This window comes from Callorhinchus milii, unplaced genomic scaffold (genome assembly GCF_018977255.1).
Source record: "Callorhinchus milii isolate IMCB2004 unplaced genomic scaffold, IMCB_Cmil_1.0 Scaffold4, whole genome shotgun sequence".
In the NCBI taxonomy this organism is placed as follows: Eukaryota; Metazoa; Chordata; class Chondrichthyes; order Chimaeriformes; family Callorhinchidae; genus Callorhinchus; species Callorhinchus milii.
The window spans coordinates 40630735-40656854 of NW_024704745.1; the positions used below are offsets into that span (position 1 = coordinate 40630735).

Genomic DNA, 26120 nt, shown 5'->3' on the forward strand with positions numbered 1-26120 from the left:
CCCTATCCATGCACAGTAGAACTGGTAGCTCTAGAGTCTGGTATGTGCAGCCTAGTGATAAATGTTGCAGGGTGAGTATGTAGTATGGATCTATTGGTTTATGTAAGTAAAATGTGGATGTTTGTTTCTTAGAGTTGTTATAGAAACTGTAAATTTGTCATGAGAAATTAGGTTTAAAATCCTACCCTAGCCATGGCAAAGGCAATCTAGGTTGGAAAATTTTATCCTGATGAAAAGTAGATTTTTTAAATATCACATTCAGATACATTATTTTGCAGATAAATATAGCAGTATAGTTTTGACATTAGTGGCTTAATTTACTCCTGCCAATAATTATTAATATCAACAGCCTCTGATTCTAGTATCCAAAGTGTGTAGTATGCACAAAATGTTCATGTGCATTGAGTGATGAGTGCTGCTCAAATAAACCACCAATTTAAACGTTAAATTATTTAAAGATTTAAACTCACCGTAACCGTTGTTTGCAAAGGTCTTCAGTGGAAAAAACCAAGACAAAACCAATGCATATCCTAATTCCTCACATTTTTAATATGTCAATTGTGCTTTTTTAAAAATAAAGTATTTCAATAAGAGGGTAAAATGTCCATGCCACCCATGACAAAATTACAAGTGTACTTGTTGCTGTTGCATCTTTCATTTCCCTAATATTTCGGATGGTATCCAATGTCAAAACAATTAAGTTATCGTGTTTAATGCTGTGTAGTTTCTACTTTACTGCTGCATTTCATATTTGATGCCATTCCTATAGTTTAAACCATATTTCTGTATATTTAGTTATGAAATTGGAAATGAAAGTGCATAAGATATTAAGTTGATATTGTAAACTTCTGCTTTAGTGGCATTGTATTTAATTAGTAAAAATAGACATTTACCCTTTTAGTGGCATCTTCAGTTTGACTTGTTTCTTTAATTAGAAAGATGAACAAGATGAACTAAACCATATTTTTCTCCAATCAAAAGGGATGAAAAAGGGAACCTTCCCATTGATGATGCCAGCAGACATGTTTTGGGAAAGCCAGTGTCTAAAGGATCCGAATCACCCAATTCGTTCCTGGATCAGGAATACCGCAAGCGCTTCACAGTAATTGAAGGAGATGCCATGGTTCTCAGCTATGATTATGACACAAGCAGGTCAAGTGGGCCAGGCAGAAGAGAAAGTACTCTGACATGTGGTAATTGAGCTTTACTCTGCTTTTCATTGAAAACTGATTAATTTATTATTGACCTTTGTATCTCTTTGATTGAAGTATTCTATACAGGGTATAGGATATGCAGGGCTTCTTTTTATTATGTGGACCTCTGGGTCCAATAGCTCAGAAGCATTTTTTTAAGTGAAGCATTAAAAATGGTTGACTTCCAGGCTATCAGGTCGCTGCTGAGATCGCCTTCGGTTGCACAAGTATTGCAAATTTTGCTTCATTTCATGTGAAAACAATCCATCTAATTATGGAAAACTGGACTCAATCCTTTAGACGAGCACTATCTCTAATAATACTACATTTCACTCCCCTGGGAGGAATACAGTAATTGGGAGCAGGACAGTTGGACAACCCTTGTTCTTGATTTTTTTTAAACAGTTCATCACACTTTTACGGAGTGCAAACTCAGTGAAACTGCTCCTCACAAAACACATAACTGCAATTTGCATTTCCACAGCACCAATTATGTAAAAGAACATGTCAAAGTATGAATGACAGCTTAAAATATTTTTAAACTGACAAAACTTGCAGCTGTAAAGGCAATTTTTGAAGCATTTAATTAAAAAATTGTTCTTTTGGGGAAAAAATGTAAGAACAATTTATATTTCAGACTTTACAATTGGGTTTGATAACTCTTTAAAAGGTACTTTTTAAAAAAGAATCCTCATTGGCAGATGCTTCTCTGTTCTTAGTCCGGCGTGTGATTCCATGGGCACTTGGATTCCTGTAGCTCAGTGGTTAGAGCATTCGCTTTGCAAGTGAGAGACCTGAGTTCAATCCCAGGCAGGGCGAAACCTTGGGCAAGTTTCCTTACTCCACACGCCTAATAATAATCCCTCCAAAAAAACAAAACAATAATAAAATTGGTCATTTTCAATCCATGACTGTTTGTGAGACATTGCTGTGCGCAATTGGCTGCCACATTCGCCCACAAATATACAGTCAATTCACTTTACAGTATATTCTGTGAAGCGCTTTGGGACGTCTAGAAGACGTGAAAAGCGCTATATCAAATGCAAGGATTATTATTATTACTTGCTGCCCTCCCTGCACACAGGGTAGATAGCGTCCCAGAGCGCTTCATAGTGGCGGAGCACGACGCCGAAGAATGGAGGTGACTGTAGGCAGGGTCAAAGAGGAAGGACTTCAGGTACGACCTGAAGATGGGGAAGGAAGAGGCAAAGCGTAGGGATAGAGGAAGAGTGTTCCAGAATTTTGGGTGTAGTGGCTGAAAGTCCAGCCACCGATTTATACCCAGATATATATATATATAGAGCCTAGAATTCTGAAAATTGACAGATATAATCAGGTTTTTTTTTAAATATCACTTTCCAATATTGTTCATGATGCTGGCAGCCAAATTACACCTGCCTGTGGTATTCTTGGGATCTAAAGTGTAATATATGTACACTGCAAAGTAGTCTTACGACACTAGCTGCAGCAACAGTTGCCTTAGTGAAGGAGTTTGGAGATAGTAACAGAGCTGGGAAGAAGTTCATAGAGCCAGAGAGAAATGTGAGAATAATGAAGGGTAAGAAGAAACACAATATTTAAAAACATGGAGACTTAGTAATTGAGACATTTAGAGACAGAGCACACTACAGGCTATCACTGGCAGTTCATTCAAATTATGGACAAGTGGCAACAATGAATGTAGAGTTTGATGATAGGAATTAGTCTCACAGCTCAATTGAGCTGTCTGTTTTCACTCTGCCTATTGAATTCCAATGTCTCCATTATTTCTGAAATAAATAATTTTTTATGGAGAGAAGGGGGTGGGGGGCGCGGAGGGTCAGCAGTGTTGAGAATAAGCACAATCATTTGGTATTCACCACTGTAGTTTTTCCTTTGTGACGATTTGCACTGGATTATTGCCGGAAACTGGCTGTTTAAGATCACTTGAATGAAATAAAGTATTTGAAGTATTGAAAAATTCTGTCACTAATAAAATGATTTACAGAGAGACTAGAGAGCAAGGAGAGGGTTACTGTAAGCATGATCAGTAGAGCACAGAAGTTGCTGAGTACAACCTTTTGGATTCTCTATTAATCTCCTTCCCCCAAATCTTGTCACTTTACCAGATAAACGTTTAAAACTGAGTTGCTGGGTCAGGCTAATTGGGAGTGCCTGAGAAATCAAAAATGATGAGGAACCATTATCACAAACTAAAGTACATGTGATTGTAAAAAGTGTTTGCTGTTTCCAGGCAAACTGAGACCGATTTCCATGCCAGTGGAATACAGCTGGGTGGGAGAATTTGAAGATTCGAGCAGACTCAAACGAGATGGCAGAAGAGGTGAGAGATTCCGGCTCAGCAATAACCAACAGTGGATTCTTGAAGGTTAACATTTTCAAAGCACAGATCTTCCTTCACTCACTGAAAATATGTATAATGCATTTATTCAAAACAGAACCGATTTAAATGTCTTTTCGGCATTCAAGAAAGATGACGGCCCTTACCTAGCAACTACATATTTGTTAGCATGACAGGTTGATTGGTACATTCATTGGAATGTACACTGTAGATGAGATAACGGGAACTTGCCAATGAGAAAATTTAAAAGAATGCTATTTAACGTGTTACTGAGTATATCCAAATAGTGTGGGGCAGCAAAGTACAAAGCAAACAGGATGTTGTGCTTCATTTCCTTATAAGTTAACTTCAGATCCCCTGAAGTCATGCTCCAACTATATAGTATTCATGTTCTAATAACCTTCTGTATGAAAATGTTCCATCTAATCAACTTTCCTAGTGTCAATCTTGTGCTTGTGTCCCTTGTTACTAATTTACTAGTTAACAGGAATAATCTTCTTACTATCTATTCTCTTAAAAATAAATTCCTTCTTCTACCTCACCTTCTCTGTTCCAATGAAACAGAGATCCATCTGGATCCATCCACACCTTCAAGAGTGAGGTTGATAGACTTTTGTTAGGTCAGGGTATTAAGGGATATGGTGAAAAAGCGGGAAATTGGAATAGAACAACGACAAGATTATATTTGTATATCGCCTTTCACGTTAGGAGGACGTCCCGAGGCGCTGGACAGTGTACAGCATTTCAGACCCGAGCTGGAGTTAGGGGGGAGAAGGGAGGGGAGGGGAAGGGGGGTGACTGATGGCATGGTCGAAGAGGAGGGTCTTGAGGCAGGACTTGAAGGAGGCTAAGGAGGGGGTGAGGCGGAGTGATTGGGGGATAGAATTCCAGAGGTTGGGGGCAGTGGCTGAAGGCTCTCCCGCCAATGGTGAGGCGGGTGGGTCAGGGCACGTGGAGCAGGCCGGAGACGGCTGAGTGGAGCAAGCGGGTGGGTGGTAGGGGGTTATGAGGTCGCAGAGGTAGGGTGGGGTGAGGCCATGGAGAGCTTTGTAGGTGAGGACCAGGATCTTGAACTGGATCCTCTGAAGGATAGGGAGCCAATGGAGTCGGGCGAGAATGGAGGAGATGGGGTCACACAGTTTGGTGCGGGAGAGGACACAGGCTACAGAGTTCTGGATTATCTGCAGCCTGTGGAGGGAGGAGTTGGGAAGGCTGACAAGCAGGGCGTTTGCAAAGTCGAGCCCGGAGGTGATGAAGGCATGAACAAGAGTTTCAACGGCCTGAGGGTTGAGGTAGTGAGGGAGTTGAGCAATGTTATGTAGGTGAGGGAAGGCAGAGCGGGTCATGGCTTGGATGTGGGGAAGAAAAGACAGTTGAGGTACAGATCAGCCATGATCTAATTAAATGGCAGAACAGGCTTGAAGGGCTGAACGGCCTACTCCTATTCCTACATACAATATTTTTTAACTTCCAGTCACTAGTTAGTGTTATCACAACACCATTTTCCTCCCGTTATCTGTATTTAAGTGCTCCGAGATGTTGTCCGGCGTGAAGAGCAATATATAAATGCTGTTGTTGTATTTAAAGAGTGCCATGTCTATTCGAGTACAGAACCTCAGTGTAAGATCCTGATAGATCTACAATTCTCCTTAATAATTTGTGCTGTTTGTTATTTCTAAAATGCAAGGTAGGGGGTGGAACTGTAGGATACTTCAGAACATTATTTCCTTATTTTTTGTATACAATGGAGATGAGCTGTGAGGAACAACTAGGGCTTTTTGAGCCTTCAAACAAGAGATCTCATATTATAGAGGTATATAGGATATTAACTGATTGAGTGGTTCAAGAAGGAAATGTATAGATATGCTGGGAGTAGAAATGTCAAAGGAGATAGTGAGAACACGGGAAAATCTGATTTAAGGAGTATGTAGTACCTTGTCTGTTGCAGCAATAGCTCGATGGCTGAATGGCCTTCTATTCTTATGCAAAATGAGATGTAAAATATGTTTTATATCAATTTGATTTTTTGTATATTCTTTAAGGTGAGGGAAAGCTAATGCTGAAAAATGTAATATATTAATATTAGCATTTGATATAGTGCCTGTAATGTTAAACCTCTCAGCACGTCACAAAGTTTCAGAGATAAATTAATATTTAATAGTGCTGCAAAGCCTTTCAATGTTTAGCACTGTTAGTACCGTTTAGCAAGGTTGCTTATATATTCCCGTAAATCCCCATTCCCAGCCATCTCCATTTCCTCAAGGCACAAGTGCGAGCTGCCGAATTCGCCTGGATGAATTCCAAACTAACGGTCCATCGGCAGATCTGGCTTCACCACACCAAGATCTACCACTACGCTCTTGCCTCCGCCAATCCTCCTTCTACTCCAAGGTTATCTTGGAGGCAAAGGACAACCCCCGGTTTCTCTTTTCCACCACAAACCATCTCCTCCATCCACCTTGCCACGCCTGGCCCATCCTCTCCTCAAACTTCAACTGTGAGGAGATGCTGGATTTCCTCGAAACCAAAATCGAAGGGATATGTTCAGCTCCCTCTGCCCCGTCCACAGCCACCCCCACATCACCTCTCACTCATGACCCAACCCCCACCCATCCCGCCCTTTACTCCTTCGACCCCATCTCTCCCTCCTCCCTCTTCGCGATTGTTTGCGAACTCAAACCCACCACCTGCTCCCTCGATCCCATCCCCACCTCTCTCCTCATCTCCCAGCTCCACCTTCTGGTCCCTCTCCTGTCCGACATCATCAACCTCTCCTTGTCAACCGGTTCAGTTCCAAACCCCTAAAAACAACTGTCATCACCCACATCCTGGAAAAACCTTCCCTGGACCCATCCCTACTCTCCAGCTACCGCCCCATCTCTAACCTCCCATTCCTCTCCAAGGTCCTGGAATGAGTCGTCGGGTCCCAACTCCGCTCCTTTCTCTCTCGCCATTCCCTCTTTGAACCCCTCGAATCCGGCTTCCGCACTGCCCACAGCACGGAAACAGCCCTGGTCAAACTCACTAATGACATTCTGAACATCTGCGATCAGGGCTCCCTCTGCCTCCTTGACCTCCTCGACATCTCTGCCGCCTTCGATACTGTCGACCACTCCATCCGCATACACCGCCTCTCCTCCTTACTTAATCTTCACAGACTTGCTCTTGCCTGGTTCGATTCCTATCTCTCTCACCATCTCCACTTTGTTGCCTCTAACGGTTTCTCCTCCAGCCCCCACACTGTCACGTCTGACGTCCCCCAGGGCTCTATCCTTGGCCCCCTCCTCTTTAATATCTACATGCTCCCCCTTGGTGACATCATCCGCAGACACGGGTCAACTTCCACATGTATGTGGATGACACCCAACTCCATCTTTCTGCCTCCACCCTCAACTCCAGGACCACTGCTGTCCTGACAGACTGCCTGTCAGACATCAAGTCCTGGATGAGGGCAAACTTCCTACAGTTGAATGTGAACAAGACTGAGGCCCTCCTGATTGGCTCGTGCCAGCGCCTCAGCACCTCAGGCTCTGGCAACATCAACCTCCATGGTTGCATACTTCAACTCACCGCCAGTCAGGAACCGAGGTGTCTTGTTTGACCCTCAACTGTCTTTTCTTCCCCACATCCAAGCCGTGACCCGCTCTGCCTTCCCTCACCTCCGTAACATTGCCCGACTCCCCCACTACCTCACCCCTCAGGCCGCTGAAACTCTTATTCATGCCTTCATCACCTCCAAGCTCGACTTTGCAAACGCCCTGCTTGTCGGCCTTCCCAACTCCTCCCTCCACAGGCTGCAGATAATCCAGAACTCTGCAAACCGTGTCCTCTCCCGCACCAAACTCCGTGACCCCATCTCCCCCATTCTTGCCCGACTCCATTGGCTCCCTATCCTTCAGAGGATCCAGTTCAAGATCCTGGTCCTCACCTACAAAGTCCTCTTGCCCCACCCTATCTCTACGACCTCCTAACCCCCTACCAACCCACCCGCTCCCTCCACTCAGCTGGCTCTGGCCTGCTCCTTGTCCCCCAACCCACCTGCCCCATCATTGATGGGAGAACCTTCAGCCACTCTGCCCCCAACCTCTGGAACTCCATCCCCCAATCACTCCGTCTCACCCCCTCCTTAGCCTCCTTCAAGTCCCGCTTCAAGACCCTCCTCTTCGACCATGCCATTGGCCACCCCCCTTCCTCTCCCCTCCCTTCTCCCCACCTGACCTCAGCTCAGGTCTGAAATGCTGCACACTGTCCAGCGCCTTGGGACGTCCTCCCAACGTGAAAGGCGGTATACAAATGTAATCTTCTTGTTGTTGTTATTGTATGTTGCTTTTGTTAAACGCAGAGAGTTCACTGCTGAGGTACATGAGTGATGATAAAATCCCCATCATCCAGGAAGAGTACCTGGGTAAGAAAGACACAGGGAAGAGATCCAGAAAGAAAAGTGATAAGTTAAGCAGTCCAAGCCACCCCATCAGCCATTATGCACTGTCAACTCCAATAACACTGGAAGCTGCTCGACAAGAATCCCTGAGTGCGCCACTACCAGAAACCAACACCATCACCCTGTACCACGTAAGTAAATGTTGGCTGTACTTTTTTCTTGAATAACCTCTGAGATGTGTACACAACTTGCAACTGTATAGCAACTTGCATTTACATAACAAAAATTACATTTATATAGTGCCTTTCACCTCAGGATATAATAGTGGTTTTATGTAAAAACAAACGGCTTAAAGGGTGGGTGCGCACTGAGCAGGTGTAGGGTTAATTTGCAGACGGCCAAAGACAGAAGTGAAGTGAGAGGCCGTTAGGAGATTTTTATAAGCAGAGAAAGTGGAAGCAAGGCACAATGTTTTTTTTATATAAGGTCCCCCTTCCCCAATTTTGTTTGTATGTAGTGTTTAGAGAAAAACGCACTTGGAACATATCCACCAACAAAACACTATTAGCTGCTGCCACTTATTTGTGCTTATTTGTGAAGTGGAAGCAGTAAAGAGTCTCAGTTTTACTTCTTCTGTGGTTCCACCACTGGGAACACTTATTGAGAATGAATTGAGAACACAAAAAGGATACATTCATTTCTAATAATATAATATTTCTTGCATTTGATATTTGATATGATCAGTCCTGTAGTTCAGTGGTTAGAGCACTCGCCTTGCAAGTTTCCTTACTCCACACGCCTGATAATAATCCCTCAACAAAAAAAATAATTTGGTCACTTCAGTCCATGGCTGTTTGTGGGACACTGCTGTTCACAATTGGCTGCCAAGTTTCGCCCACAAAATATACAGTCAATTCACTTTACGGTATAGTCTGTGAAGCGCTTTGAGACATTTAGAAGACGTGAAAAGCTCTATATCAAATGCGAGGATTATTATTGTGTCTTTCACCTCAGGAGGATGCCTCAAAGTGCTACACAGGATACAATAAAGTGTGGCTGTATTTTGTAGGCAAACAACAGCAGCTAATCTGAACACAGGAATATCCCACAAACAGTCCTCAAGTCAGTGACCAATTTTATCCGGGGCATTAATGCCCATGTTACCCTTCTATTTTTAAATGGTGCCATGGTATCTTTAATATCTTGAATAGGCAGACGGGACCTCTGAGGGATGGCATCTCCAACAATGAAGCATCAGACTAGTGAAGTGTCAGCCAAACTGTGAGTTGCAAGTCCTTTTGTGGGGCTTGAACACACAATTTTCTTATTCAGAGGTGACAGTGTTACTAGGTCAGCCAGGCTAACGCATAATTCTGCTCCACTAACCAGACAATACATACAATACAAAACTGAAACGAATATATTTTTTGAAGGTGAGGAGCAAAACAAAAAGTTAGAAAAAACAACTAATAACCATATGTTACCGTTATGTGCATTGGGAATCTGCTGAGGATAGTGCAGGGTTTATTCCCCTTTTCAAATTGTTCTGAAGCACTATGTTGATTAACCAAATATGTAAGTTTTTTTTAATAGTAAATGTTGCTCAGTGGGAAAATAATATTTGTTCAGTTGAAAAACTATTTTTTATGAGGCAGTTTTATTTTTAATGATACAGTAGATTATAACTTACCCACACATATGTTAACTGTTTTGGTTATTCATACAGCAATTCACACCTGAAATCTTACTGATTTAGGCAGGTAATTTCCCAGAAGTGTGGTTATGTTGAACAATCTATTTATAAATTAAAATCACAGTGAATATTGCTTTTCTTCAAGTAAAGAGCCTTTTTAAAAAAATATTTTCAGAAATCTGAACAATTTGTCCACAACATGAAATAATAGCAAAATATCAATTGGAGTGACATTTCTGATTCAACTCTAGCATATTTTATTTGCTTTTGTGTTTAGCGTTTCTCATTGATTGATTGTTTTTGTGTTTCGGGTAACTATTTACGAATCAAATATTTAGCTCATTTTTGGTGCTTCTCAGTCCTTTTTATTGAATTTTTTCCTGGTTCAAACTTGCAGCAAAGATCGCTTATCACTGTATGTTGGGCACGGAACCCACAGTACAATCTTGGTTTTTTAGGTTTCCTGATTCCGATTTTAATCAGTAAAAATCTGTATTGTTTGTTTTTCAAATTTCTCTATCAATGAAAATTTCCATGATTAAATATCTTTTGGAGTTAAGGTACAGATCAGTCATGATTGAATAGGCTGGCAGAACAGGCTCGAGGGTTTAAATGACCTACTCCTGTTCCTATCTATTTAAACATTTTTTTTTGCATTGTTTTGAGCTACAAAAATGGCAGAATTCTGAGTCGTAAAGTTGCTACGGATGTATATTACTGCCCAATGTACTTAGCAGTAATACAGAGCTACCTTCTGGATCAAAAGGACGTCATTTTCTGCACAATGTACAACGCTGTCACTGTAGTGTGGGTAGCGACCCCCATGATAATCTTATGATTCCAAAATCAGACATTTTTTGTCATCAAACATCACTAAAAATAAACAAAATGAAGGTTAAAAAAAAAATCTATTATCCATTTTTTTAAACAGTTGAAAAACAACAACATTATCATTCAGTGAAAGGCCCCTTTTTGACTATTCTCTGGAACTACAGTATATTAGTTTTCAGTCTCAACAAAGAAGGTTTAAAATGTTTTATTGCCACATGTATTTTCTCCACTGAAGTGGAAGTTCAACTTCTACTTGTTTTTCATAATGCACTAGCATGGAATGGGTTTGGATATCCCTGTTCCCATAAGTTCACACATAAAGGTTTAATTAAGCACAGTGTTGCTACATTCATGTTGATACAAAAATGTTCCCATTACACATTCACATATTGTTAACTATTTATTTTACTGACCTTGGCTTATTTTATATTCAGGATGAGTAAAGTACACTCCATGTTCTATAGAATGTTATCATTTATCACTTTACACAGCTATAACATTTTAAGTACTGTATTTATTCAATTTTCTCTCGTTTTCTGCTGAAAGTGCTAAAACTTGTGCAGAAAAGTTCTAGCTCATTGTTCCATTCAATAAGCAGCTTATGTGACTATCTTTCTCCAGGAAGGTAAGCGAGGTCTTCTTGGAGCTGAGGTGGCTCCAAGTTGATATACTTCGCAACTGAATTTTGGAATCAAGTCAACCCTCTGTGGTGGTTTTAGTAGTTTGGTTCCTGAGCCAGGCGGATCTGCAAAACCCAATTTTTAATTAAAAATGTGTAATAATTCTACTCTGCCATACCCATGTTCCCCATTGGCTATCTTTTTATTTTATAACTTTAATTTAATCTTTTTTTCTACCCATTCTAATTTGTGACTCTTACATAATCCTGCTTTTCTTTATCTATTCAAGTTATTTGGTTCATTTATCCTTCTGCTAGGGTTGTAGTACATTCCCCAGGTGTAGGTCAATCCTCTGATACTAACGACCATTATGCACGTGTAAATCTTGAATGTGAGTGTTGGCAAACGACTCAAACCTGATGGCATCACTTGAAATCTGATCCTGTCCTCACCACACACATCTACCTATAGCAAAGACCTCTGGATAGCAATCAGTAGTAAGAAATCTGGATGATTTATTTTCTACCCCTCCCTGACCCAATACTTCTGAGGTCAACTGTTTCCCTCTTCCCAATACTGTCCCGGCTTGCTATCCTGGTTGATACCAGCTAACTCGGCACTGACCAAGTTTAAACTTGTAAAAATAGAGACTGTGTGGCATAGGAATGGACATAAGAATTGCTAGACGAAAGAAGACCAAGGTTCATCCAGTTTACCTTCCACCATCCAGGCAGTCTCATACACATGTCGTGTCCCAAGCAATATACTGTATAATATAAATATAACAGTTTTACCCAGTAGTCCACTATGGTAGCTCATGGGTCTAATAAACTGAGAGTCAATGTTTGCATTTGGGTCACCTAATATTAAACCTTTTAAAGTGAAGTGGGATAAGCAACCTTATTACTTTTAACAGCCAGGTGCAAACATGCTGTGGAATACGTCTTATTATTCATATCCCGATTTAGTCTCTAAATCCATTGAGTACACCTTCTGAATATTATTTTAATATGTCTGATGGTCTGTGAGTGCAAAACTGATTTAGATAACCTGAAAAAGACATTAGCAGGTGACATTCCTGGCAATGGAATCAAGCCAGCCCTCTGTGGTGGTCTCGGTAGTCCTGTTCCTGAGCCAGGCGAGTATGCAGTGTTCCAGGGCACTACTGATGACAGCACAGCCAGCCTGGCTCATCGGCCAGGTCCTGGAAGGGCAGACCAGTCACTGGGGTCAGGGAATCATCCCACTCAGCTCCTGTAAACCCTGCAAGCCAAAGCTTTAACGGGTAGGATGGTCCTAGCTGGACAAGCAGCGGGAAAGCTTGAAAGACAGCAATATCAACATCTATTCAGTTTTAGCTGGTTAGACTCCAACAGTACCCCAACTCACGCTCTTGCCAACCTGCGCTTAATACTTTCCGGAATTGGGTAAGTAGGATGTGTCCCTCCAGGGAGAGAGTGCCCAATGGGAGCCACCTGAGATTCAGGATGATTTTCCCATCATCCTCAGTGCTTGGTTCCTATTCTAAAGGGACAAATCTTAGATAATTACCTCCAGGTGTAAAAGTGCTAGAACACAAACCAAAGCATCTTAAACACCCACACACTGCATTACTATTCTGGAGTGTGGGCTGAAGCAGGTTAGTGCACCCACGCACTGCATCACTAAGTTGAAGCAAATTTACCGTGTTGTAGCATAGATTCCCCAAGCCAGGCAGATACGGACACACACTGAGACTTACTGCAACACAGGTTTATTCTAAGGCGGGGAAAACCCAGAGCAGCAACAACACAACAACTGCAACACCATTCCGCTCTTAAATACAAAATACACAGTCAATCCACTTTACAGTATGTCCTGAGAAACACTTTGAGACATCTCAATGAAGTGATAAGGTGCTATATCAAATGTAAATATTATTATAATTAAGAAGGCACAGCAGGCTCCACCCTCAAGCCTTCCTACCCTGAGGTCCTAATGCCCACTGCCGTCCAGCGTGGAGGACGCTGCATAAATCCAAGTTGTTGTTATTGTGTTTATGAAGTGCACCTGTTCATAAGTTTCAGGACTGTGATTGTTACTATTATTTTTTAGATCATTGTTTTAATTGTATAAATATAAATTGTATAAATCATGCAATTCTGTTTTTTTCCTTGTAGTCCATTAAATAGCTTTCAATAAGTATTAACAATGAAAGAGTGGCTGAGCATCTGATGCTCAGGATGAAGGTGCAGAACAGAGGATCTGAGAATTAAAATTTACCATAACACGCATTGCTTAATTCAAGGGCTTCCAACCGCTCGATCACCGCCTGGTGGCACTCTCACGCATGAATGATGGAACTGGGTCGTCATTGAGTCAAATTGAAAACAGAACCAGATGCACAAAGTATTTTATGAACCTAAAAAAAATGAACTTTAATGTTTAAACTGTGGTAAATATCGCTCCTGCCTCTTGTTTTTATTGAACATGCACGAGAAGTCATCTGGTAGCAATCAACTGGTTGGAGACCCTGGCTTAATTATTTTAATAATATTGGTAATAATATGTTTAATGATCATTTCAGCAAACATTCTTTGAGTATTTTTGACAGTTTTAATTGAGGAGGATTTTTTTTACTCGACAGGGAATTATTGGTGATCTTCGCATAAGGTTTTATTACACTACTGAGGTTGACTCAATGTTTGAATTTGCTCCACAGTAAGAAAAATATTTGCTTTGTGTTATTTTAAGAAGGATTTTGAGGAGTGAATTTACTAACCAGCTTGTGCATTCCATCACATGATTAACAGCTTGTTCCTGTGATTCATGGAGTGCTTAATATGTTTAGCAGGAAATGCTTTTCAAAAATTCAAATTACTGCAGAATCAGAAGTATTTTTAGACATTTTTAAAAAGTCATAGAAGACAACAAAATGAATTCAAAATTGTAGGGTTTATGGGGGAACAAATTAGTTATATAGATTTTGTTTTCAATCTGACGTTCCTGATTACGTAGTTTTTAAAGATGGAAAAATATTCATTTTTATAATTAACTAGCAATACCCATTGCAGCTTTGCTTGCAACCAAAGGATGCAATATGAAATGTAGATTGACACACAGAAAGACATTTCATCCCATCTTCCCAACGTGAAAGCGCTTTAAAAATGTAATTTTGTTGTTGTTGCCGCGGCTTAGCTTCATCTGTGTTCTTTATTTTGTTCCCGCCGCCGCTTGGCTATGTGCGTGCTCTGTGACGCAGGATGCCACAGCGCTACAGTCAGCCACCGTGGCCACCAGGTGTAACTGCAGTGCGTGCATACATATATAGGTGCTCTATGATGAGCGATGCCACAGCGCCATTTTGACTCAGTGGCCACCAGGTGTAACTGCAGCAAAAAACACAAAACTGAAGTAACTCATAAACGATAGGAGACACCTGAAAACAAATATGCCCATGTCACTCCCAGTTGCAAGACCTTTCCGATGAGGTCTAAATCATGTCTCTACATCAATCGGTTATTGAGATCCTTCTTGAAGCGCAGACAGACATTGTTTTATTAGCATAGAAGATAGAAAAAGATTACATTGAAATTTCTCAATGTATTTTACAAATAATTGCTTTCAAGAGTAGTGACTGGTTGTATAATATTAATAATAATCTTTGCATTTGATACTGCGCTTTTCACAACGGGAGGACGTCTCAAAGCGCTTCACAGAACATACTGTAAAGTGAATTGACTGTATATTTGTGGGCGAATGCGGCAGCCAATTGCACACAGCAATGTCCCACAAACAGTCGTAGATTGAAAATGACCAATTTATTATTGTTTATGGTTTTGGAGGGATTATTAGGCTCTGTGTGGAGTAAGGAAACTTGCCCAAGGTTTCGCCCTGCCTGGAATTGAACTCAGGTCTCTCGCTTGCAAAGCGAGTGCTCTAACCACTAAGCTACAGCATCCATTTGCATTAGCAAGGTCCCCCAAACACTCATGACTTGAAGGTCCATTTAAACTGAAGGATTGAGAAGTACCATTCTCTTTTCTAATTTTGCCACAAGATCTGTAAACTTCAATTTGAACAGAGAGTAGGTGTTTCAGATCTGTCAAAACTTTCTCTTTGGTCTGACACATTGCAAGAATAGTTTGGATGAAGAAGGTGCTTTGGCCCATTTGATTGCATCCTTCCATAATACTTGCCCTTCAATCTTTGCATCACAGCATCAAGCTTTTTTTAAAAAAATGGGTCCCATGTCCTGGCCTCCACCTCCATTCATAGCAGCAGTGCCAGTTGGTAATTAGCATCTGGGTAAAAAAATACTTCCTGGTGTCTGCCCTGAAATTGTTGTGTGTGTGTGTGTGTGTCTCTCTCTCTCTCTGGGTCTGTGTGTGTGTGTGTCTGGGTCTGTATGTGTGTCTCTGGGTCTGTGTGTGTGTGTCTCTGTGGGTGTGTGCGTGTCTCTCTCTCTGGGTCTGTGTGTGTGTCTCTCTCTCTCTGTGTGTGTGTGTCTGGGTCTGGGTCTGTATGTGTGTCTCTGGGTCTGTGTGTGTGTGTCTCTGGGTCTGTGTGTGTGTGTCTCTCTGGGTCTGTGTGTGTATGTGTGTGTGTCTGGGTCTGTGTGTGTCTCTGGGTCTGTGTGTGTGTGTGTCTCTGGATCTCTGTGTGTGTTAGGCGCTGGGTCTGTGTGTGTGTGTCTCTCTCTCTGGGTCTCTTGAGTGTGTGTGTGTATGTGTGTGTCTCTCTGGGTCTGTGTGTGTGTGTGTCTCTCTGGGTCTGTGTGTGTGTGTGTGTGTCTCTCTCTCTCTCTGGGTCTGTGTGTGTGTGTGTCTCTCTCTGGGTCTGTATGTGTGTCTCTCTGGGTCTGTGTGTGTGTGTGTGTGTCTCTCTCTCTGGGTCTCTTGAATGTGTGTGTGTCTCTCTGAGTCTGTGTGTGTGTCTCTCTCTGGGTCTCTTGAGTGTGTGTGTGTTTGTCTCTGGGTGTGTGTGTGTGTCTTTCTAGGTCTCTTGAGTGTGTGTGTGTCTCTGGATCTCTGAGTGTGTGTGTGTCTCTCTCTCTCTGGGTCTGTGTGTGTGTGTGTCTCTCTCTGGGTCTCTGAGTGTATGTGTATCTCTCTAGGTCTCTGAGTGTGTGTGTCTCTCTGGGACTCTGGGTCTGTGTATCGGCTGTCCCTGAGAGGCAGGAGTTAGTGAGCTCCTGCAGCTTCGCTGGTGTTCCCCCCACCTCCCAGTAAAAATGGCCACTCCGTTTTTGTTAAAGAAGCAATTAATAATTTTTTTGCAACAATCTAATATGTGTTATTTCCCTATGTTTAGTCTTTATCAATAATGTGAGAAAATGTAGCAATAAAATGTACCTCAATAGCACCAACCACCCCGCAATATTCTCACAAAATTTGTAAAGTACCCCCCCATTTTATTTCGCAAAAATGTCCGCACTTTTCTTTGGCCCAGCTCATAGCTCATTCCTCTAACATTGGGGATCATCCTTGTTGCTCTCCTTCGCAGCACCTCTTACGCATGGGCAACCCCTTTGTTGCAGCGACCAGAATTGTATGCAATACTTTAGATGAGGCCTGACCAGGATACACCATAGTTTGAGTGTGACATCTGGGGATCTGAACTCAACTGATTTGGCAATATAACTCAGCATTCTGCTTGCTTTATTTATTGCTGCTTCACACTGTTCTGATGTAGTGAACGAAAAGTCAATTAACGCCTCTTCTCCTTTAGCTCCCTCTTAGCAAGTTATATCTCTTTCAGGGAGTACGTGTTTCCTACTCTTACTTCCTATATGTATTATCTTGCATTTATCTGTATTAAACTTAATTTGCTGGTCCATGTCTTAATTTATCAGTCCATGTTAACACCCATTCAAGCTTGTTTTCTAGGACCTTTGCTGCGTCCACTTATTCCACAGTTTCCCATTTTATAATAATCATTGTATTTGATATAGCGCCTTATCACGTCTTCAAGGCCTCTCAAAGTGCTTCACTGAATGTACTGTAATAGATTTTGTGGGAGAAACGCAGCAGCTAATTGCACACAGTAATGTCCCACAAACAGTCGTGGATTGAGTTACCAAATTATTATTTTGAAGGAATTATTATCACCGAAAAGATATCCGTCAGTTGACTAACAAACGGGTTCCCACTTACTGCTAGGTAAACAGAGGCGTGTGAAGTAATGAAACTTGCCCAACATCTCGGCCTGCCAGGATGAAACTCGGGTCCTCTCCTTTGCAAGGCAAGTGCCTTAACCACTAAGCTACAGGACTCCACAAACTTGGTGTCATTTGCAAATTTAATTCCCTCACATGGATGATGTCTGCGAATCCAGGACATTATTATATACAGGGAACAGGAGGGTTCAAACACAGACTCCTGAGCCACCTAGCTCAATACATCTCCTCTTTTCACACAGCTTCCCAAACAAATCGGCTGAAACTTTCTTGCTTTCAGCCAATTCTGAATTAATTTACATGTTTTGACTTGATACTCAGTGACCTCAATTTATGAAGGAGTCTTTCATGTGGTATATTGTCAGATGCCAGGTGGAAGTCTAGATGCAAACTCATCACTGTTTTGTAGCAGGGTGGTCAACCTTTTGGTTGCTGAGGGCTGGTTGCCAGATTTGATTAACATTCGCAGGCTGCGTAAGCAATATTTTATTGTGTTTCCCTTCCAGAAACATAACCCATAAGAATCATATTGAAATTCTATGTTTTAAATTGTATGACTATTTATTAATTTCACTCTATTTTAGTTACAATGCAAACTTTAAATAGATAATGTAAAAATTCATACAAATTTTAAAATAATAATATATATTTATCAATAAAGTACATATATGCAAGAATAATCATTAAATCCAGAGTAAACAATAAAAGTTTTAAAAAAGTAATTAAATGAATTAAAATGCAAATTTAATAGCTCTGACAATGAACAAAATAATGATAATCTCAAATAAAAATAATATGTGTATCGTTTTATGCAATTTTTACGTATTTAAATCAAAACACAAGATATCAACCCTGTGTATGGAAGCCCCACAGAGAATGCCATATTTTCTCCAAGCATAATGATGAGCTTGAGCACCAACCCCCCACCCCAACCACCCAGTGGCCGGCCTCTGATCAGGTAGTACAGTTGCTGGGCAGAGCCTGAGCCTCCATTTCCTGATTGGTTTGGGGCCTGCACATCACCGTATTTGCTTATCGCACAATTAAGTTGGAAATGGTTTATGGTTTGAATGAAATCATCCCTCAGGCTGGATGCAGCCCATGAGCTTCCAGTTGTACCACACTGGCATGAATATTTTTCCTTTGTCTAGAAAGATAGGATGGAGGCAACTATCATCTCATTCCAGAAAGTATTAGATATATAGGTTCATGGGAGCCAAGGCTTGGAGATCCCAGCTTGTCATAGCTTGTAGTTGAAAGAACTGTACAGCAAGCTTCCTACTGCTTATCTAGCTAGGACCACCCTACCCATTAGGACTATAGCTTACTAGATTAGTAGGAGCTGGCTCGGCTTCAAGGAGACCCCCATTTCCCCTCCCCTGCCCCCTACCCCACCCCAGAGAATAGTCACTTGGTAGATTTAAGCCCTTACTAGGTGTACATCAGGTTCAAGAAATTCCTTGCAAGCTTGTTGGTGAGCAATACAACTCGGCATGAAATGGATTATAACATCATCTGAAAGATAGCACTTCCAGCAATGCAGTAATTTTTTTGTAAAAGCAGGAATAGAGTTGTATATCTTGTATATCATCTGCTGCACAGCAAGCAATGTTCAGGTAGCAGTGTTAACACCTGAGCATCAATCATTGTATAACCCCATCAGCATTCCCAATCAATGTTTATCTAAAATTTATGGTAGCAGAGGGCTGGTAACATGTGTGAATACACAGCGACTTTGCAACCAGCATTTTCCTACACTTCAGAGAATGTTAGGAAAACATCCTTGGATGCAGAATCTGTCATATTACATAACATAAAGTTTGACATTATAAATTCCCCCAGGAATGCTGGCCTCATCAAATGACACAAGACTCAACTCTTAAGGTACAACTGGTTTAGCTGCTGCCAGCTTAGAGGCCGCCATCTCTTTTTGACTTTGGGTCTGTTTCGAAAAGCACAATGTAAGCCTAGTATGAAGTACCCATTTCTGGCAACAGCAACAACTTGCACTTGTATGACACCCTTCAAATAGGATGAACATTTGAAATCACTTCAGAGAGTAGATAGAGAGCACTGAGCATGAAGAGAAGTTAAAAGTACACGAGTTCCTAGCTAATTGAGAGGTATTCACCTTGTCTGTACATTTCAATTTTAGTGGGAAGGTGCAAATCCAAATTTGTGTTTATTATAAATTCATTAAAGTGTACTTTTCTTTGTTATTAAAGTGGCATTTACTCCTATAGAATATCATAAGAACAATTTAAAAATTCTCTTCTGCATCTCTTTACCCACACCCACCTCTTCCCTTCAAATTGCCAGATAACCTATTTTAAATAAATGTGGCTTGTTAATCTGTGACTTTCTTGCGGGTATCAGTACAGGATAACCAAAAGGAATCCAAAATTAATTAGGGCTACTCATGGGGGAACAAAATAATTCTTCATTCACTTTTCAAACATGAAAGCAAACCTATTAAAAGGTTATTTTTAAATCAAACTGGTAAAGCAATGTGATGAATTTGTCTTGGTCCTAAATTGTATTTTAACCCTTAGAGGATATAATTACCTATTTGATTTATAAAGTAAGTGCTATTAATCTTTTGAGATTTACATTTTCTTTGAGGTATGTGATCTGATTTCCGCCAGTTAGACCAGTCCAGTAATAGTGGAGCCTTCAAAGATGAAAGAGAATGCAACATGTAGCTTTAATTAGCAATGGTCGTACTGTATATGCTGAACACAAGTTAGATTTTAACGGTTTGAAGAGCCCTTTCTCCTCCAATTGAGCCCCAAATTATTTTCTTCTTGAGAAAGCCAAGTGAAGGGCTGGCTACATTATCATGCAAGGTTAAAAAGTTGTGTTTGTCAGGTGACTTGGGCAAAATTCTCCAGGTAGCAGCTAAGCTGGAAACCTGCTGATGGTTGTAGTTTGTGACAGTTTTTGACTGAGCTTTCAATTTGAGGGGCAATTTGATGAGATAGGCAATTTGACAAATATAAGCAAATTTCATAACTTTTAGAAACAGACCAAGAGCAAAGATTAGGTCTTATGTCTCAAAGAAACTATATATCTCAAAAGATTAATAGCACTTTATAGATCAAAGAAATAGACACAAGAACAATGATACAGAGGCGATTAGTGGTGAAAATTCTTGAGATATTTAAAATGGATTTTATCTTCCCAAAGACTCACCACCCAGTTGTAGAAGCACGGTTACACAGGCCAATGATCTCTATGATAATATTGTTTTGTTCATTCAGTTTCCTGCAATGCAAAAAGGTGCAGCTGCTAGTCACACAGCACCAATAGTGATGGGTCATGCCTGTTCTCCTGGCTTTAGTACTGCCTCCGTCAGCATGAACAGAGAGCAACTTACAGTGAAACTCTAACACTCCCCTGGGACAAGTCGTCAACCCTACGTAACTAGTCACTCAGTATAATAATAATCCTTTGCATTTGATATAGCGCCTTATCACGTCTTCGAAACATCTCAAAGCACTTCACAGAATATACTATAATGTGTATTGACTATACTTTGTGGGCGAAACGCGGCAGCCAATTGCACACAGCAGCGTCCCACAAACGGTCGTGGATTGAGTAACCAATTTATTATTTTTTTAAGGAATTATTACCCCCAGAAAAGCGATTTGACAATTGACTAACAACTGGGTTCCTACTTACTGCTAAGTAAACAGAGACGTGTAGAGTAAGGAAACTTGCCCAATGTTTCGGCCTGCCAGGAATCAAACCATGTCTCTCGCTTGCGAGGCGAGTGCTTCAACCACTCTAACTGGAACTCAATTTAGGAAAAATTAGCTGTATCCTGGCTATTTGAGTACTTTGTACTTTCAAGTACTTTGGATAACTAATCAACTCTGATACGTAGCCATTTTAGCTATTTCCCTTGAGGTGACAAGTTATCAAGAGTTTCACTATATATTGGAAGTTGAAGAATATTTATATTTAGATGAGCTTTAGTAACAGTCCCTCTTAATACCTCACTGTGTACTTTCTTCCGTCATTGAGTAAGATTACTGGTACAGCAAAATAACCAGTAGTTTAAAATATTACAAGGCAGAGGTGCTGTTCAACCACCTTTCAAGAGAAGGTTCCGCATTATAAGTGTAGCATTAGGTGTTGCAGAAAGCCTCTTGTATTTGTTACAATGAATTTTCTTCCCTTCCCAAAGATGTTGCAGTTGCTACTACATTGTTACACAACCAAATGTGGAGGCATTATTCTGTTTTTATTAATTAAAATGAGAAGCTATAATGCTATGGGTCTTCACTATGCTGGTACCAGATTGTTTTCTCGTGTACCTGGTTGGTGATTATTTCTTCTGTTCAGGGAATTCAGTTGTAGATAAGAGGCTGCTGATTATGCATAGCTAACCTTTCCTAAATTGAGTTGCTTGGATGAGAAACCACAGAATGTAGCAGCATTCAACCAGTGGCAAACAGAACCCACAAGATGCAATATGTGTATTTCTGTCACACAACTGCTGAGTACTACAGGTTTCTTTGCTAAAATGTGCACTTGATTTATTGGCAGTAAGGTTCATTCAGGTGGGTGGCCATTTATTCAGCCCCTTAGAAGCATGCTATTATAACCTCATTTAGTTCTTCCTCACTGATGTATGCAGAACAACTTACTACTCATCTGCTTCCTCACGTTCCCACATAAGCTGCTCACATCAAATATCTCTTGTAAAAAAGTAATATTGTATAGTGAGGTTAGTCCGCGAAATACATACCCTGACCATTAACTATTTAAAGAACGAGCTTTTGGGAAAGGGAACATTTTTTTGGACTGGTAGAATGTGTTCCATAATATAATTTACAGTTATAATAATATTTGCATAAGTCTTATCTTTAAATGTATAATTGCTTAAGTCATACATCTACCCGAGTCCCATTCAGTTTCCTCTCAAAACCACTTAATAATAATAATAATCCTTGCATTTGATATAGCGCTTTTCACGTCTTCTAGACGTCTCAAAGCGCTTCACAGAATATGCTATAAAGTGAATTGACTGTATATTTGTGGGCAAAACGCAGCAGCCAATTGCGCACAGCAGTGTCCCACAAACAGTCGTGGATTGAAAATGACCAATTTTATTATTGTTTTTGTTTTGGAGGGATTATTATTAGGCATGTGGAGTAAGGAAACTTGCCCAAGGTTTCGCCCTGCCTGGAATTGAACCCAGGTTAAACTTAGATATCTTTGCACAAGTATTAATCATCTCCTAACTTGTAATGCTGCTCCCCTATCCTCCATTACTCCCACATTTATCAACTGCATTGAATCATTGGATATGACATTCTAAACCGCAAACGCAAGCACACCTACGGCCAGCGGGAAGCATGGTCCTCATTCCTTGACACATGTGCAGAAGAACTTCATTTCCTACGATTCAATACGATTCCAACACTTGTTGGTAAGTGTTGGAATTGTATTGAATTGGGGCAATGTCTGAAGACGTATTGAATCATAGGAAACGTAGTCTTAACCCATTATAGAAAATGCAAGAAAAAATTAAAAAATCTAGAGAGGTTGACTCCTTGTTGAAGTGCTACCTTATCACTGGAGATGGAACCTTTATTTAGCTGCAACACTGCAGTAGCAGCCTCTCATATAGATTAGCTGGACCAGTAGTCAGAATAGTGGCTACAGCCTTTTTTTTAACCTTACATGCTGCTTAACCGGGTTTGGACTGCAGACAGAGAACATGTATCTTCGTATCTCCACGTTGTAAACAACAGGTAGTAAGGAGTACCACTCTGCATCAAATTATCTTTAATTCTATAGTGAGTGAGTGGTAACTTGGTGGATTGTACCATCAACAATTCTTAAATAAGTTATACTGCTGCTCTTTGAATTTCAAATGTAATATAGTTTGTCTTGTGTATTTTTGAAATTTGCTGAATTAATAATTATCAGTAATCATATAATCACAGTACGTTATAACACAGAAAAAGGACATTCAGCATATCAAATTCACAACAATATTCTGCTAGACATGATTTATCTAGTCAAATCATACTCTGCTGCCAGCTCCCTATACTCATATTCCGTTTTTAAGAAAAAGTCTCAATTTCCCTTTTAAAATAAGTCATGGGCTCTGTTTCAACTATGGCTTCAGGCAGAGGATTCCATATTCCAACTACCCTTTGTATTAAAAACATTTTTTAACTTCCCCTTTGTCCAATTTTATTTGGGGAATTGTTGGCCCAGACACCGGGAGAAACTCCCTCTCTTTTCGAACAGTGTTATGGGATGGGATTTAACGTCCACATGAACAGGCCTCAGTTTACATGCCATCTGAAGAAAGGTACCTCCTACAAAGTACCCCCTCCCCCAGCACTGTTATGGAGTTTCAGCCTAGATCAGCGGTGGCAAACCTGTGCTGTGTGAGCTGGAAGTGGCCCAGGGGCCGTCAAATGTGGCCCCGGAACATGCGCACATGTGTATCCTAGGTAAGCCTAGGTCAGTCTGTCATTTGTTTTTCAGTTTATTCTTGATTGAATATTTCTTGATGAATGGTATATTCAATCAAGAAAATTTATTTTGAAATTTGCATAATGGTTGGCCACCACTGGCTTAGACTTTGTGAATTCAAGTCCCGACATTTTAACCTACCAGCTACCACTGCTACCAGCTGAACTGTGCTGAGCTGACACACAGCTATTCAGTCACTGGAACAGGTTGCCAGGAAAGAAGGGAGAGGCAAGGACACTGGATTCATTTAAAAAGCACCTTAATGCTGTGATGGGAGGACAGTAGGGTTGGTGTTCTGGAGGGATGAGATTGGATGGGCCAAGGACCTTCCTTCTTCATCCAGACCAATATTGTGATCTTGTTAAAAAAAATCCTAATTTCTCAATTCTGTCTTTCTAATTGAAAATTCTTATTGCTGGTAAAATCCCAGTGAATCTATTGTGCACTCTTTATTGTTTTGTATTTCCTGTATGGGGTGCCCAAAACTGTACACAATACTCTAACTGTGGTCTAACTAAGATCTTGTACATTACCTCCTTGCTTTTGTATGCCATGCCTCTAGATATAATACCAAGGATTCTGTTTGCTCTTTTTAAGATCTTTTCTATTTTTAATGACCTGTATATATGCACACGATGGACCTTCTATTACTCTACTTTATTCAAAATCTTACAACTTAAGATGTACAATAACAACAACAAAATTACATTTGTAAAGAGCCTTTCACGTCGGGAGGACATCCTAAGATGCTGAACATTCAGGGATCAGGACCCGAGTGTGGGGGGGCAGGGTTGGGGTGAGAGAGAGCAGAGAGGTAGGAGAGCAGCTGAAGACATGGTCAAAAAGGAGGATCTTGAGTCATGCCTTGAAGGAGGCAAGGGAGGGAGCAAGGTGAAGGAATTGTGGGATAGAGTTCCAAAGGGTGGAGGCAGAGGCCGTGGAGGGCCTTGGATTTTGATTTCTATCCTTGGAGGGATGGGGAGCCAGTGGAGCCAGGCGAGGGTGGGCGTGATGGGTTACAGACCCTGATGCGGGAGAGGACACAAGCTGCAGAGTTCTGGATGATCTGCAGCTTAATGACCTGTATATATGCACGCGATGGCATCATCATTATTATTATTTCCTCTCTCTGTTCTTTCTAAATGCTTATATGAGTGAGATGGGTATAGGAGAGAGGGGATTAGGAAGGGTAGAGACTCATGTAGAGGATAAACAAGATTATAAACAAGACAGATAAGATGGGCTGATTGGGCTGTTTCCATGGTGTAATTGTATCTATTCCTTCACTTCATATTTTTCTATACCGAGTTGTTAAGTATTAACCACTTAAAATGTAGTTAAAAGAACAAAGGCTTATGATTGAAAATATATTCCTATATTTCTCATTTGTGCAAGAGGAGGTTCATATTTAATCTGATTGACTGCAATCCAGGTCTAAAGCTACAAATGAAGCAATGTGTGGACTTAAAGATAGAAGACATCTCTGAATCTCACAAATCTAAACAGTTACAGGCAAAAGTGTAAATCTGAAAACTTTTGAATTAATGAGTAATAACTTGTTTTAGTGGGATTTTGTTATTTGTCCTTTGTATTTTGAAGTGTAACATACAAGAGTGTACAGTTTACTGAGTTGGATTGAGTTTAGGTTTTCTGTATTCATCCATAAATGGTGCAAATACTTGTCTAATGTATTATGCAGTAGCTGACATAGATTTACATGATCTTGCACTTCATGAAAGGTCCTCAGTTGTTTCTATTTTAAATTGTATTGATGTTTCCCTGGTATAACAGAGAAGAACAGCTGGTGGCTTGACATCATGCTGTCAGCAGGAGAGCATTTTAAGCTTGATAATTCCAGTAGCTATCTTGAGCCAGAGAAAAGGCTGTTATGTAAATTATTTCTTTGCTCATGGTAGTTACATGGCCAATCAGAACCAAGATTAGAGTTTGAATGTGAAAAAAGTGTTTAATGGGAGCAACTGTAACAGATTGTCCTTCCCAATGACACAGAGGATGAGTCTGAATCCCAGTCGTAGAGCAGTCCCAAGTCTTTTCAGCATCTGGGAAAACAATACCTACAATCTGCTTTAACTCTGATTTCCCATTTTCATGAAGTCGAAATTTAACCAAGCTAGTTCTTTTCAATAGGAGAGTAAAATAAATACGCTTGAAATGAAATATTCTTACTATTCTTATTTGATTTTGAATCCTAAAGCACTCTATTAAAGATGCTCCAGGAAGTCGACATTTTCTGGCTTTAAACAGATTTGAGCAAACTGTGCACAGGAGGTACCAGAGCAGACAGAAACAAGGATGCCTGACTACAGGGAAGTGGGACAGCTACATTAAATCAATTGGTCATCAAATCAAAATCCTTTTTACAACTCTTTTGTGCACCTAAAATAA

General features: G+C 40.7%; 1 protein-coding gene across 1 annotated transcript in view; it reads left to right on the top strand.

The window, feature by feature from the left end:
• Positions 1 to 26120, top strand: part of cnksr2a (connector enhancer of kinase suppressor of Ras 2a) — a 197428-nt gene that overhangs the window by 116535 nt on the left and 54773 nt on the right. The window contains exons 11-13 of the mRNA XM_042334147.1: positions 982 to 1193; positions 3427 to 3516; positions 7877 to 8106. Coding sequence (XP_042190081.1) covers positions 982 to 1193; positions 3427 to 3516; positions 7877 to 8106 — 532 coding nt within the window. The remainder of the gene's footprint in view (positions 1 to 981; positions 1194 to 3426; positions 3517 to 7876; positions 8107 to 26120) is intronic.